Below are 15,453 nucleotides of genomic sequence, written 5' to 3'. Positions count from 1 at the left end.
GCCACACCTTACTTTTCCCGTGTTTATCTGGTTTTGGACTTGTTGGCAGGTACCCACCCCGGCTGGCTACTGGTAGAATTGCGGGAGTACAACTGCTCCCTCGTCTTACTCTATTCTCCGCTTCATCTCCTTTCCTATGGGAAGCATCTCTGCTCAGTGTGTCTTCCTTACAGTCTGACTGACCGGCCGCTCACTGAGCAGGGAGTCACACCCACCCACCTACCTTCTGCCATTGCTTGGCAACAGCAAGGTGGGGCACTAAGGAGCCAGACTGCCAAGACAACCCTAGTTGTCAGCTGTGGCTCAGTGGATAGTATGCTCATCTAAGTCAGAAGATTGTCGGTTCAAGTTCCACGCCAGAGATTTAAGCACAAAATCTAGGCTGACATTCCAGCGCAGTACTGAGGGAGCGCTGCACTGTCGGAGGTGCCGTCTTTCGGATGAGACGTTAAACCGAGGCCCTATCTTCTCTCAGGTGGACGTAAATTATCCTATGGCCACTATTTTGAAGAAGAGCAAAAGAGTTTATCTCTGGTGTCCTGGCCAAAAGTAATTCCTCAATCAACATCGCCAAAACAGATTATCTGGTCTTTATCACATTGCTGTTTGTGGAAGCTTGCTGTGCACAAATTGGCTGCCGCGTTTCCTACATCACACCATTGACTGCACTTCAAAAAGTACTTCATTGGCTGAGGCTGTGAAAGACACTATGTGAATGCAACTCATTTTCTTTTGTTCCAGTCGGGCTTTCGTATTTTTTGTTCGTGTGCAGTGGGATTTCCCTTTCCCAGCTCCTCGTTCATCCAGGACAGGGAGGTCTGCGTCCAATGCCCCTCCGTGGCTGTCTTTAATGGGAGTTGCACTTCACACAGCATGAATTAACTTTTCCAATTTCCCCTTTCCCCACCCTTACATTTCCCTCAAAGATGCAGTGTTGCACTGCTGATTTTTAATAACATTATTGGGGGGGGGGCGGTGGGGGGGTGAATTTCCGCCATATTTCCACGGGGTCCTCTGTCGGAGTTACCACAGACAAGTGGGAAAACCGCCTCAGAAACTCACCCCCATTATATTTCACGTTTTGTTCCCGGAGTCCAGCTGAAGAAGGACCTCCATTGATAATTGTGCTGTTCATCTGAAGCAGAACCTTTTTTCATGTAAAAGGAGAAAATAATTCATAACATGGCAACCACAAGAGACAAGATCCTGGCTGATGACATTTCCCATCTCCACCCCATGTGAAACATGCAATGATTTACACTGAGAATTGTTTCAGCGACATATTGTTGACTGCAAATGAACACAAGTGCTCCCATGTTATTGATACAGTGGCTTCCAGTTCAATTCTCAAAGGAAGTCGGGGTACAGATTCTGTACAAACAGCCATCAAAAGTGGGTGGGGGCAATAGTGTGTTTACTCTAGAAGGTAACGCATTCCTAACACAACAGTGCACTGCTCAGGGGTCACGGGGGTCAGCATTCTGTTTTCAAGCAGCGCGCAGGCTTGCCGAGCTCCTGGTGTCAACAGTCAGGAAGAAATACTCACGAGTCTGGAATTTTCAGGAAATAGCACACAAAACAAAACCAGAGCTTCCATCTAGCACTCCTACACCAAGCTCCTTTACCCCGAAGGGATGCAGCACCTTACGGTGAAGGCTGGCTAAACAATACCAGGAGTAGGTGTAACCAGGTTGCAAATATAACAAAAGAAAAATTAAGTGGGTATGCAACCCAAAACCGGAAGGCATAAAACCATCAAGTTGTGTGGAGGGTACAGGCAGAGGGTACGCACAAAGTGAGAATTGATAAATTGATAAAACACTTAAATTAGCCTTTGTACTGCTACATATTTTATTAACGGGTAATCAATAGTCAAAGAATGGCTATAATTCATGAGACAAAAGAATGTTTCCACGCAACAGGAATATTATGAGGCAAAAGGGGGAGGGTGATTAATAACCCTCTGTGCGCAAACACATACACATCACGGTAATTGAATCTAAAGGGTAAAAAGTGTCTGACATTATCGTGACACACAGCAAGGATTAGTGGTGATATATGTTCAGATAAAGGGATACTTCCTTCATAAATGTTCAGAATCGATGGCCATGTCAGGAAGTTTGATCTCTGGAGCATTGCTCTGAGCACAAATTAGAAGTACAGTAATAATGGAAATTGTTTGAAGATGAGCACAGGTTAGTAAAATCTGTACCGTTCTGGACACCGCATCTTAGAAAGGATATATTGGCCTTGGAAGGAGTGTAGTGCAGATTCACCAGAAACCAGGCTTGTCTTCCCTGGCATATAGAAGGGCAAGGGTTGATTTGTTTGAGGTTTTTAGGATTTTGAAAGCAATTAATAGGGTAGATAGAGACAAACCTTTTCTACTGATGGGGGAGTCTAGGACAAGGGGAAATAACCTTAAAATCAGAGCCAGGCCATTCAGGAGAGAAGTTGGGAAACACTACATGCAAAGGGTGGTAGAAGTGTGGAATTCTCTCACACAAAAAGCTGAAGATGCTGGCTCACTTAATAATTTTAAATCTGAAATGAACAGAGTTTTGCTGGACATGGGTATTACAAGCTATGGAGCCAAGGCAGGTGAATGGAGTTAGGATACAGATCAACCATGATCTCATTCAGTGGCGGAACAGGCTCGAGGGGCTGAATGGCCTCCTCCGGTTCCTGTGTTCCTATCCTCAATGTGGTTTCCGTAAAGTTTGCTTGAAGTATTCCTCTGTCCACCCTACCTCTGAAACCAGATCAACTGTGCTTCTCTCCCCTGCCCTCACCACATTACTCTGCTCTACCACCAGTGCCCGAGCCTTCAGTCAACATTCTCTCTTGACCCTCCCCAAATCTTTCCCCCTGACTTCATCTCTCTCCATCTTCAACAACTACCTTAGTGACCCATTCACCTCTTCAACATCACATTTTACCACCTCCTCTAGCTCTGCTTCCAATTCTGGCTCCAGTTACCCCCCACCCCACCCACATCTTGCAAAGCACATTAGGACTTTGCAGTACGCTAAAGAAGCTGTGATTGTTGTCCTTAGAGAAGAGAAGGTTAAAGGGGAGATTTATTAGAGGTGTTGCTGGAGTAGTTAGGGAGAGACTGTTTCCACTGACAGGAGGGTCAGTAGCCAGAGGACACAGATTTAAAATAATTGGCAAAAGAACCAGAGTGAGTATGAGGAGAATTATTTTTACACAGCGAGTTGTTATGATCTGGAATGCACTGCCGGAAAGGGCGGTGGAAGCTGATTTAATAATAACTTTCAAAAGGGAATTGGATAGATACTTGAAAAGGAAGAAAGGTTGCCAGGATATGGGGAAGAAACAGGGGAGTGGGAATAATTTGATCCCTCTTTCAGAGAGCCAGCACAGGCAAGATGGGCCGAATGGTCTGATTCTATGATTTAAGTGTAAGTCATTGACAGTGTTTTTTTGTTTCAGCTAATGTGCACATTGCAGAATATCTGCCAGGATTCTATGCAGCAGAGTGGTGCAGGGCCCCCAGAATGATGGGACACACGTTTGATTTCTCTCATCCCGCACCCTACCCGCTCACTCTGCTGAGCTGAGTTGTCTAGCTGAGTGAGCCAAGGTCAGGGGCCTCCCCAAAATGCAGGAATCACACATTTACGTGCCCCCAAGCAGCTGATCGGAGTGGCCCTGACAGAGGCTTGGGTGCAAGTTGATTAACTGCTGCGCTGCAGGAGGTTTGAGGCCCAAGGCAAATGAGCAGGCTGAGGCTGGAATAAGGGGGGATTTCATACTCTTAAAAGGAAAAGTTACAATATTACCTTTTTTTCCTTCTATTCTGTTTGCTTTCCCCATGCTACTTCACTGTTTCCCCCAGTGACCTCCCTAGTTGGAAGTACTGGAGCATGATATTAGTAGATTCGCCCAGGGATTGACATATGACATCATTAATTTCCCTGCCTGCCCAAGACAAGCAGGTCAAGACTGAGGAAGTTCGTCCTCTAGGAGTCCCCGAAGTGCTTAGATACTAGAGTTCAGACTCGGGTTTCCTAGTCAGGAGGCCCCGCTCTACCAATGTACTGTCACGATAGCCATCGTCAGTTGTACTGTGTTTATGTCAACATGCAGAATTGTGGTCAAACAAAGAACCCCGGCCCCCAACTAGCACCTCCAAAAACAAGTGCCTGTTCTGGGTAGCCGGGACTGTTAAGCCTCAAAGCTTTACTAAACTCTTCAATACGCTGCGTTTCCAGCACAACTCTCTTGTTCGTACTTGCGTCTCAACATGCGATCCTTGGAAGCAGCCCAAGATTTGAGGCTGCACCCTAGCGAACGTTACCACTAATGGTACCCCACGAAACAAGAATAGATAGCAGAGCGCTGGCTGCATTCCAGAGCATTCCAGATTCTCAATTTAGAAGACAGCAGTCCGTGTTGCCATGTTAGAAGTGCTGCCATGTGAGATCGCAGCATGATCTTCCTTGATGCGTGCTGGAAGCATACTCCTAATCATGGTTAATTCTATAAAAACATGCTTCAGTGGGGACATGCATTGTTAGCAGATGTGCATTCCCTTCTTTTCACGTCATTGTGTTTTAAATCACTTCATGTTGTGTCTTAGTTTCTTTGCTGCTTATCACACAGAAGGACAAACCTGTGGCCGGGGTCACTTGCCTGATCTCCTGTGGTTGCTCTTTGACCATCTCACGATTATGACCACGTCACTCAACTTCCTGCTTAGTACAAATCTGTTCAAACAAAAGAAAGTCTTTAAGCAGCACCTTTCACGACCTCCAGGACGACCCAAAGCACTTAACAGCCACTGAAGTACTTTTGAAGTGTAGTCACCGTTGTAATGTAGGAACAAGGGCAGCCAAATGTGAGCAGAGCAAGCTCCCACACACAGCAATGTGGTCATAAGAACATAAGAAATAGGAACAGGAGTAGGCCCCTCGAGCCTGCTCCGCCATTCAATAAGATCATGGCTGATCTGATCATGGACTCAGCTCCACTTCCCCGCCCGCTCCCCATAACCCTTGACTCTCTCAATGTTATCACCAGTTAATCTGTTGCTAGTGATGTTGCTTGAAGGGTAAATATCGGCCGGGACACCAGGAAGAACGCCACTGCTCTTCTGGAGTGGCACTTGAACCCAGAACCTCCCCCCTGCCCAGCATGCAAGAAATAGGAGCAGGAGTAGGCCATTAGGCCCATCAAGCCTGCTCCGCCATTCAATAAGATCATGGCTGATCTGATCATGGACTCAGCTCCACTTCCCCGCTCGCTCCCCATAACCTTTATTCCCTTATCGCTCAAAAATCTGTCTATCTCCACCTTAAATATATTCAATGACCCAGCCTCCACAGCTCTCTGGGGCAGAGAATTCCATGAGAATACTGAGGCCAGTTATAGCATTCCTACTGCCTTCGAAAGTGCACAGCAGTGGATGTGAGCTGAGGACAGGGTCAGATTTGTCTCTGATGCTTCACATGGAAGAATTGGACATGGATTTAGAGCTTTCATCTGTCTCCCCCAGTTTCATCCTTTCCTTATAGCCAGCTATAATTTTTTTTTACACAACTAGGGTTTCTTCCTTTCCTTCATAATATATGATTTGTTGTTTGTTGTACAGTTTCCCCCAGAGCTGAAGATCTCGGGGCTCTCTTGTGTGAAAGTGAATCGGAGCTGGCTGGCCTCCAGCACAATTATTCAGAATCATTGCCTAATACCAAAGATGCCCGGGATCTCTCTAGCCACATCCGGCGAGGAATGTGGGCAGCACAAGTGTCCTCCCTGTTACTCAGCCTCAGTAAAATGTTTCAGGTGTAGCCTCAGGGAAAGCAACAGCTCCTGCTGAACGTTGAAAGGACTTTAGTTGCAGCAACCGTTGAAATACGAGTATGAGACAGACTGAATAATGGTTTGTTGCGGGCTGGATGTCTGCCTTCTGGTTCTTTTTTTCCCGTTTGCTAACACTGAGTCTATTACAGTATTTTCGGTCGGAATAATGATTGTTGACTCAGTTCAGCAGTAGCTAACTGGCTAGGGACAAGAAATTTCAGCTGAATTACGATATACCAAGCACAAATTACTGGAGTAAATGTGCTCTCTCTTCTAAATGTCTGCCTGTCACTGTCTTAATCTCTTTCTGTCTCTGTTCCATTCTCTGACTTTATCTGTTTCTATGTCTACAGGTCTCTGTCCATTCCTCCACGTCTCTATTCCTGTGTGTCTCTGTCTGTCCATTTCTCTGTGTGTCTCACTCTCCCCGTGTCCTGTCTGTTTCCATACGTGTGCCTTCTCTCTGTCTGTGTCTCCACTTGTGTATGTGTGCTGCCTCTTTTGCTCTTTCTTCTTTTGTTTGTGTGTCTAGCTTTGCGTTGTTTATCATGTGTACGTGCCTCCATAGCCGTCACTTTCTCGTTCTGTGTATCTTTTTTTCCGCCGGTTTCTGTGGGGAGCCGCTCTTTCAAACCTAGCTCTCACCTGTCCTAATGTCTCCTTCCTTGGCTCTGTGTCAATTTCTGTCTGTTACGCTCTTGTGAAGTGCTTTGGGAAGTTTTACTATGTTAAAGGTGCTATACGAATGCAAGTTGTTGTTGTTCCATGAGTATCTTTCTCTTCACCAGTTTGACCCTGTGTGTGTCCTTCGGTTCTTCTATCTGTTTTCTCTCTCTCCTTTGTATGACATTCTCGCTCTGTTTTTAATCTCACTATATGTCTCTCTCGTTCTGTCTTCCAGTGTGTGTTCTCTCTCCATTCTTATTTTGCTATGTGTATATCTCTCTCTCTCTGTCCCATTCTCACAGTCTATTTGTCCTCTCTCTCCATCCTTTCCTCGCTGTGCGTGTCATCTCTCTCCTGCTTTTTACTTTATCTTTGTATGGTGTTCGCATGAAAGGCACTTTTCCAGTATGTATGGAGCGGACAGTGAGAGAGACCCATTGCATTGAGAAACCTCAATCTTTTATGCCTGGTGGTATTGCAAGTCCATGAAAACATGAGGCTACGATTCTGGCAGAGGATAAGGGAGCCGGTTTTAGTTTTGTGGGCACGAGGAGGCAGTCCTGCATGTTTGCTATCTGTGGAACTCTGTGCAAAAAGCCGAGCCCGAGCACGCTAGCTTGCCACTCCGAATGTAAAAGTGGGAGAGTGGCGCACAAAGTGTGGCGTACCAGAAATGGGAATTAAGTCGTGTGAAGTCAGTTTGCAACTACAAATTTATCTTCATCTGGTCAATCAACTTCTTGTTACTGGCTCCATGAGATACTGCGATTGAAGGGCAAAGGGTTGCTATTTTTGTCATCCAGATCAGAGAAATTTTGTCGGCTACTTCTGAAAGCTGGCTGCTCAGATTTGTCGATGGAAAACAGCTGCTCGAGTATACACTGTGCTGTAAACTAGTCGGGGCTACTAATCGTCAAGTTTTGAGCTTGTGGCTGGGATTAGTAATTGGGTTAATCTGGCTTCCCGTACTCCACGGACGACGGAGAAATTCCAGAGCAGTCGGTCAATGTCCTCAGTTTTGTCAACAAAAAAACAACCAACTCAAATGATAATTGCCACGCCCCCCCCCCCCCCCCATGTGTAAACAGTTGACACTGCCTGATGAAGACTCAGTGGTGTATCATGTAGTGGTGTGGCACTGAGTTATACAACCCACAAATTTCCGAGGACAGGGAAGGGGTTGTAAATATTCAACTAAAGCTTGTGATCGCTATCCACCGTTCCGAACACATGTGGGGTCGCCCAGGTGAGGGCAAGTCTCTGGCTCAACCGTGATGGCCCGCCAGCTAGATAGCCCACCGATATTCGGGCCGAGACTTTCCCGACCATCCATGGTCAAATTGTAGGAAACTCCGGATTAGCTCCTTCAGAATGGGCGATTGTGGTGAAGTACGAGAGAGGCAGAGAGAGCAGTAGGTGCCCCATGGAAACTTACCCCAAAGGGTTAACGTCGTCAGGAGAAGGAGCGGGAGATAAAAAATTGGAACGAAACAACAACAAAAAAATAGCAGCTGGCAAAGTTACCAGTGCCGTCAGCCTGTCAGAAATGAGACCACAGCCACAGTGATAGAATTACAGAGTATTGACAGCACTGAAACAGGCCATTCGGCCCAGCCGGTCCGGGCCGGGGTTTATGCTCCACCCACCAGCCTCCTCCCACCTTACTTCAGCTCGCCCCATCAACATAACTCTCTATTCCTTTTTCCCTCGTGTGCTTCTCTAGATTCCCCTTAAATGCGTCTGCGATGTGACCAAGTCTAACAGAACTTTTTTGTGCTCTGTCCTTACAGAGACAAAGCCCACCTGCATATTCAACGGCGTGGAATATTACGACGGGAATATGTTCCGGATGGATGCGTGTCGCTTCTGCAGGTGTCAAGGGGGTGTCTCCATCTGCTTCTCGGCGCAGTGCGGGGAGCTGCACTGTGACAGGTACTACGTGCCAGAAGCAGAGTGCTGCCCGGTCTGTGAAGGTAACCCTCCCTGCTTTACCATCCCTCTCTGCATGAAGGTAAACTTGTGGGGGGGGGGGGGAGGTGGGGTAAATGTTCGTCTTCACCACCTGACCTGGATCGGCTCGCCCGCCCATTACAAAAACCCACCCCATTATCTGTCCATTAAAATCATGCAATGAAAATCGGATGGGTTGCAAGCGGGCAGTCGATCTGCTGCCACAGATCACCACCCAGGTGGTGAAGGCGGTTCGTTAAGAAAGACTAGAAAGAAATTGCATTCACGTAGCACCTTTTACACCCTCAGGGTGCCCCAAAGCATTTTACAGTCAGTGAAGTAATGAAGAAAACGCAGTAGCCACTCAGTGCACAGCAATGTGATAATCATAAGAACTAGGAGCAGGAGTAGGCCATTGGCCCCTCGAGCCTGCTCCGCCATTCAATAATATCATGGCTGATCTGATCATGGACTCAGCTCCACTTCCTTGCCCACTCCCCATAACTCTTCACTCCATTATCGCTCAACAATCTGTCGATATCTCCACTTTAAATATATTCAATGACCCAGCCTCCACAACTCTCTGTGGGCAGAGAATTCCACAGATTTACAACCCTCTGAGAGAAGAAATTCCTCCTCATCACTGGATAACCTGTTTTTTTTTAAATCAAAGCACAGAAGGAGGCCATTCGGCCCATCATGCCTGTGCCAACATCTTATTAATGAACAATTAATACCACTCCCCTGCTCTTTCACCATAGCCCTGTAAACGTATCCAATTCTCTTTTGAACATTAATGTTGAATCTGCTTCTACCCTTTCAGGCACTGCATTCCAGTGCTGCTGGTTGAGGTGTACATATTGGCCAGGACACTGGGGAGAAACTGCCATGCTCTTCCTCAAAATAGCGGGATCTTGTACGTCCACCTTGAGAGGTTTTAACGTCTCATTCGAAAGATGGTACCTCCAACAATGCAGCACTCCCTCAGTACTGCACCAGGGTGTCAGCTTAGGTTGATGCGCTCAAGTCTCTGGGGTGGGGCTTGAACCCATGACCTTCTGACTTGGAGGTGTGAGCGCTCGCACTCAATCACGGCTAAGACCGTTAATCAAATTAAGGTGAAGCTTTAGCCCCAGGTCACACAGATCAGAAGGTCCCAGGTTGAATTCTGGGTCTGCGCTGACTGACCTGGCAACAGTTGGGGCGTTATTGTCTCTGAGGCGAAGTACATAGACTGTGGAGCGTAAACACTGGCATGGTCTGATTCTGTGTTGTACAGCCGATGCAATGCAAGGGAAACAAAGCAGCCACGGTTCCCTCTCTATGGTCACAATGCAGTCTGCTAGAAAATACGTGTGTGAATGGCTGGTATGAGCAGCATCAGGTTCGTGTGTGATGACCCTGCACCTCTGCTCAAAGACCCTGCTGGTTCTACAGTAGAGCAATGGTCACCTGAATGAAATAACAGGAAGATCAGCAGGAAAGCCTTATTCTAGCATCAGTCTCTGCCTTCGGGAAAGATGAAGAGAAAGAAAGAGCATGCATTGATCCTGCTTGGCATAAATGTGTCCTCTAAGTGCCCCGGTATCTAATGACATTAAATCATCTATCTCTCACCCATTGGCAGGCTTTTATTAGGGAATAAGAAATTGTTAAACCAGCCCATTAAGCTGCATTGGACCAGATCAATTACATGGCAGTAACAGGATTTTGCTCTCTGCTCTAGTACACTTCATTTATTTATGCTGCAGTGTCCAGTCTGCTTCTGTTTAACGCATTGAAGCACGATGTCAGCACCTGCTTCCCAGCTCATTTCACCATCACAGCGAGCAGCAAATGTTTTGTTTACTGGAAGCAGGCACTGACTGCTTTGGAAGAGCCAAGGTGTTGGTTATATTGCACGTGATGAGTGGGGTCATATTGTCCCAAGTGCAGGTCTCACACTGAGGCCTTGCTGCTGGGGAGACCAGCGTCCAGCTGGCAGTCCTGCTGCCTTTAAATGCCGTCAGCTGTCTGGGACTCCCTGTGCCCGGTGAGCCGGGATACTCCGGCACGGCGTGAAATTGGGCCTTCGGAAATGCTGCGTTTCCTCACGGTTGATGGCACGCTGCTTGCTACTGACAAACAACAACAACTTGTATTTAGATAGTGCCTTCAACGTATTAAAATAGCCAAGGGGCTTCACAGAAGCGTTATCAAACAAAATTTGACACCGAGCCATATAAGGAGATATCAGGACAGGTGGCGAAAAGCTTGGTCAAAGAGGTAGGTTTTAAGGAGCCTCTTAAAGGAGGAAAGAGAGGCAGAGAGGATAGGGTGAGAAGTCCAGAGTTTAGAGTCCAGGCAACTGAAGGCACGGCCATTGTTTGAGCAATTATAATCAGGAATGCTCAAGAGACCAGAATTGGAGGAGCGCAGACATCTAGGGCTGGAGGAGATTACAGTGATAGGGAGGGGCGAGGCTATGGAGTGATTTGAAAACGAGGATGAGAATTTTCCTGCCGTTGCTTAACTGGGAGCCAATGTAGGTCAGTGAGCACAGGGGTGATGGGTGAACGGGACTTGGTGTGAATTCAGCAAATTAACATATGAATGCAGCATTTATTTTTGGAATATTGAATACCGTGTCAATCAGTCGTGTGTGCCTCTTTTCTACAGCTAGTGCCCAAGCACTGCGTTTGTGTGCGATATGGGTACGGGCATGCGTATCTCAGAGATATGTCTGCCTGTTTCACACGCACACCCCTCTCATGGCAGTCCCTCTCGTGTGTGTGTGCGCTTCACGAATCATGTCTGCGTGTGTGTGTGTCTGCTTCATGAGTCACATCTGTGCGCGTATGTGTGTGTGTGCTTCACGAGTCATGTCTGTGTGTGTGTGTGTGTGTGCTTCACGAGTCATGTCTGTCTGTGTGTGTGTTTGTGTGTGTGCTTCACGAGTCATGTCTGTGTGTGTGTGTGTGTGTGTGCTTCACGGGTCATGCCTGTGTGTGTGTGTGTGCTTCACGAGTCATGTCTGTCTGTGTGTGTGTTTGTGTGTGTGCTTCACGAGTCATGTCTGTGTGTGTGTGTGTGTGTGTGTTGTGTGTGTGTGTGCTTCACGAGTCATGTCTGTGTGTGTGTGTGTGTGCTTCACAAGTCATGTCTGTGTGTGTGTGTGCTTCACAAGTCATGTCTGTGTGTGTGTGTGTGTGTGCTTCACAAGTCATGTCTGTGTGTGTGTGTGTGTCTGCTTCACAAGTCATGTCTGTGTGTGTGTGTGTGTCTGCTTCACAAGTCATGTCTGTGTGTGTGTGTGTGTCTGCTTCACAAGTCATGTCTGTGTGTGTGTGTGTGCTTCACGAGTCATGTCTGTGTGTGTGTGTGTGCTTCACGAGTCATGTCTGTGTGTGTGTGCTTCACAAGTCATGTCTGTGTGTGTGTGTGTGTGCTTCACAAGTCATGTCTGTGTGTGTGTGTGTGTGTGCTTCACAAGTCATGTCTGTGTGTGTGTGTGTGCTTCACGAGTCATGTCTGTGTGTGTGTGCTTCACAAGTCATGTCTGTGTGTGTGTGTGTGTGTGCTTCACAAGTCATGTCTGTGTGTGTGTGTGTGTGTGCTTCACGAGTCATGTCTTTGTGTGTGTGTGTGTCTGCTTCACAAGTCATGTCTGTGTGTGTGTGTGTGCTTCACAAGTCATGTCTGTGTGTGTGTGCTTCACGAGTCATGTCTGTGTGTGTGTGTGTGCTTCACAAGTCATGTCTGTGTGTGTGTGCTTCACGAGTCATGTCTGTGTGTGTGTGTGTGCTTCACAAGTCATGTCTGTGTGTGTGTGTGTGCTTCATGAGTCATGTCTGTGTGTGTGTGTGTGCTTCACGAGTTATGTCTTTGTGTGTGCTTCACGAGTCATGTCTGTGTGTGTGTGTGCTTCACGAGTCATGTCTTTGTGTGTGTGTGTGTGTGCTTCACGAGTCATGTCTTTGTGTGTGCTTCACGAGTCATGTCTGTGTGTGTGTGTGCTTCACGAGTCATGATTTTGTGTGTGCTTCACGAGTCATGTCTTTGTGTGTGTGTGTGTTGTGTCTGCTTCATGAGTCATGTCTGTGTGTGTGTGTGTGCTTCACGAGTCATGTCTTTGTGTGTGTGTGTGTTGTGTCTGCTTCACGAGTCGTGTGTGTGTGTGTGTGTGTGTGCTTCACGAGTCATGTCTTTGTGTGTGTGTGTGTTGTGTCTGCTTCACGAGTCGTGTGTGTGTGTGTGTGTGCTTCACGAGTCATGTCTTTGTGTGTGTGTGTGTGTTGTGTCTGCTTTACAGTCGTGTGTGTGTGTGTGCTTCACGAATCATGTCTTTGTGTGTGTGTGTGTGTTGTGTCTGCTTCACGAGTCGTGTGTGTGTGTGTGTGTGCTTCACGAGTCATGTCTTTGTGTGTGTGTGTGTGTTGTGTCTGCTTCACGAGTCGTGTGTGTGTGTGTGTGTGCTTCACGAGTCATGTCTTTGTGTGTGTGTGTGTGTTGTGTCTGCTTCACGAGTCATGTGTGTGTGTTGTGTCTGCTTCACGAGTCATGTCTTTGTGTGTGTGTGTGTTGTGTCTGCTTCACGAGTCATGTGTGTGTGTTGTGTCTGCTTCACGAGTCACGTCTGCGTGCGCCAGTCTATCCGTCATTGGCGTGTGAGAGTCTCTCTCGTGCTGCGTGCCTGTTTCTCTCATGTATCTGTCCCCAGGTCCGGTTTGCCTGTCTCCCCCTTCTGTGTGCGTCTGCCTATCTCCGCGTTTATTCCGAGAATAATCGCCGCGGCTTGTTAATGGTGTTGTATCTTCCACCGACAGATCCGATATACCCGATCCACAACCCGGCCGGGTGTTACGCCAACGGACAGATCCGTGCGCACGGCGACCGCTGGCGCGAGGACGACTGCACCTTCTGCCAGTGCATTAACGGCGAGCCCCACTGCATGGCCACTGCGTGCGGTCAGAGCTGCCTGAACCCAGTGAAGATTCCCGGGGAGTGCTGCCCTGTGTGCGAAGGTAAGGAGACTTTTCAAATTCAGCATTTAAACGCGCACATTCACAGAAATTTAACAGAAACCTACCTGCGTGAAACAGTTGTTGGTTATGCGTGCTCCGGGGGATGGCAATTTTAGCGCGGGGCAGTAAAAGTGCACAGACGGATAATATGCTAATCGATAGCATTAGGCAGGAATATTCTACAAATGCAATGTTGGCCTTTATTGCAAGAGGGATAGAGTATAAAAGCAGAGAAGTCCTGCTACAACTGTACAGGGTATTGGTGAGGCCACACCTGGAGTACTGTGTACAGTTTTGGTCTCCGTATTTAAGGAAGGATATATTTGCATTGGAGGCTGTTCAGAGAAGGTTCACTAGGTTGATTCCGGAGATGAGGGGGTTGACTTATGAAGATAGGTTGGGCCTATATTCATTGGATTTCAGAAAAATGAGAGGTGATCTTATTGAAACATATAAGATAACGAGGGGGCTCGACAAGGTGGATGCAGAGAGGATATTTCCACTCACAGGGGAAACTAAATCTAGGGGACATAGTCGCAGAATAAGGGGCCGCCCATTTAAAACTGAGATGAGGAGGAATTTCTTCTCTCAAGGGGTTGTAAATCTGTGGAATTCTCTGCCCCAGAGAGCTGTGGAGGCTGGGTCATTGAATATATTTAAGACAGAGATAGACAGATTTTTGAGTGATAAGGGAATAAGGGGTTCTGGGGAGCGGGCAGGGAAGTGGAGCTGAGTCCATGATCAGATCAGCCATGATCTTATTGAATGGCGGAGCAGGCTTGAGGGGTCAAATGGCCTACTCCTGCTCCTATTTCTTATGTTCTACTCCTCCAGTGATGCTAATGATAATTATTCCTGGAAGCCAAAATGCTTTTCCTCAGCTGCTCCGGCTTTGAGTCAGAATCCTTGGCCTTTTGCTGTGCTGCTGACCCTCGGGTGCCCACAGGTGCTGCTGATCATGCATGTTCCACACACGAGTAGCAGACTCTACCCTGTCAGCGGGCCCCGGGTCCCGGCGTGGCCTTGCGTCCGCAGAGCGGCTAAGAGAGACCGACCGGGGTCGGCAGCAGTGAGTTTACCATCGCAACGGCCCCTCCGTCCGAGCCGAGAGGCTTGACGGCAAAGGACCAGCGGGGAGATCGGCACTCGGAGACCCTCGTCCCCCGCCCCCGAGCCGCTCGGCGCGACAGTGAAAGAGCCTTGAGCCGCTGTTTCCGGGCAGCACAGGCCACTGCGATGGGGCGACCTTTTCGGGGCATATTGTCGCCGGTGGTGATGTAAAAACCTGCCCGTCAGCTTCTTCAAACCCCAGTTTTAACCTGGGGCCAGGCCACTCGCTCGGGGGGCCTTTTGAATCATTGGCTTCATTCACATACTCCCACTCCCGCCCCGAAACCAGGCCAGAATGACAGGAGGCCGCTGAGAACTGCAGACAACCGTCGGAGAATCACACTGGGGGGAGGGGAGCTAGATGCGACTCAGGAGGCGTGGGGGGGTGGATGCGATTCGGGGGGGGGGGAGGGGGGAATAAGCCGAATGCAATTTAGGGAGGGGGGGAGGGGAGCTAGATGCGACTCGGTGAGTGGGGGGGGGGGGGGTGGTGGATGTGATGCGGGGGGAGGTGATGGGGAAGCCTGCGCGGAAGGGAATCAAGGTTTCCCCACCTGCCCCGGAGGATCTGCTCTTGTTCCTCCTGGCCCACGAGGAAACCTTTAGAAAATTTTAAATGGCTTCCAGTCTCTGCCCTCTTCTGGACCCGCTGCCCCTGAGCACCTGGTGGGGGTGCCGCCGGGCACGGAATACGCGACTGTGCATCAAAATGGCATCGGGCCTGAATTGTGGTCAGACCCGGCCCGACCCCCGGGCCTGCCTGCGCCCAGGTCCTCTAACCTTCCAAAACCCGGGATGTACAATCAAGGCCGGCGCCAGCGCGTGGAGAGGTTAATATCGGCCCTCTGCTGTTTAGGAGGAGGAATTGCTTGTCTTGTGAAATACTTCACACACAATA

The 15,453-nt window shown here is 48.4% G+C and overlaps 1 protein-coding gene across 2 annotated transcripts in view; it reads left to right on the top strand.

The window, feature by feature from the left end:
• Window positions 1-15,453, top strand: part of crim1 (cysteine rich transmembrane BMP regulator 1 (chordin-like)) — a 273,330-nt gene that overhangs the window by 132,699 nt on the left and 125,178 nt on the right. For both annotated transcript variants that reach the window (XM_070889247.1, XM_070889246.1), the window contains exons 6-7: window positions 8,283-8,465; window positions 13,248-13,445. In XM_070889247.1, the coding sequence (XP_070745348.1) occupies window positions 8,283-8,465; window positions 13,248-13,445 (381 nt within the window). The remainder of the gene's footprint in view (window positions 1-8,282; window positions 8,466-13,247; window positions 13,446-15,453) is intronic.

This window comes from Pristiophorus japonicus, chromosome 9 (assembly GCF_044704955.1).
Source record: "Pristiophorus japonicus isolate sPriJap1 chromosome 9, sPriJap1.hap1, whole genome shotgun sequence".
NCBI classification, from domain to species: domain Eukaryota; kingdom Metazoa; phylum Chordata; class Chondrichthyes; family Pristiophoridae; genus Pristiophorus; species Pristiophorus japonicus.
This window is presented reverse-complemented; position numbering and strand designations above follow the sequence as displayed.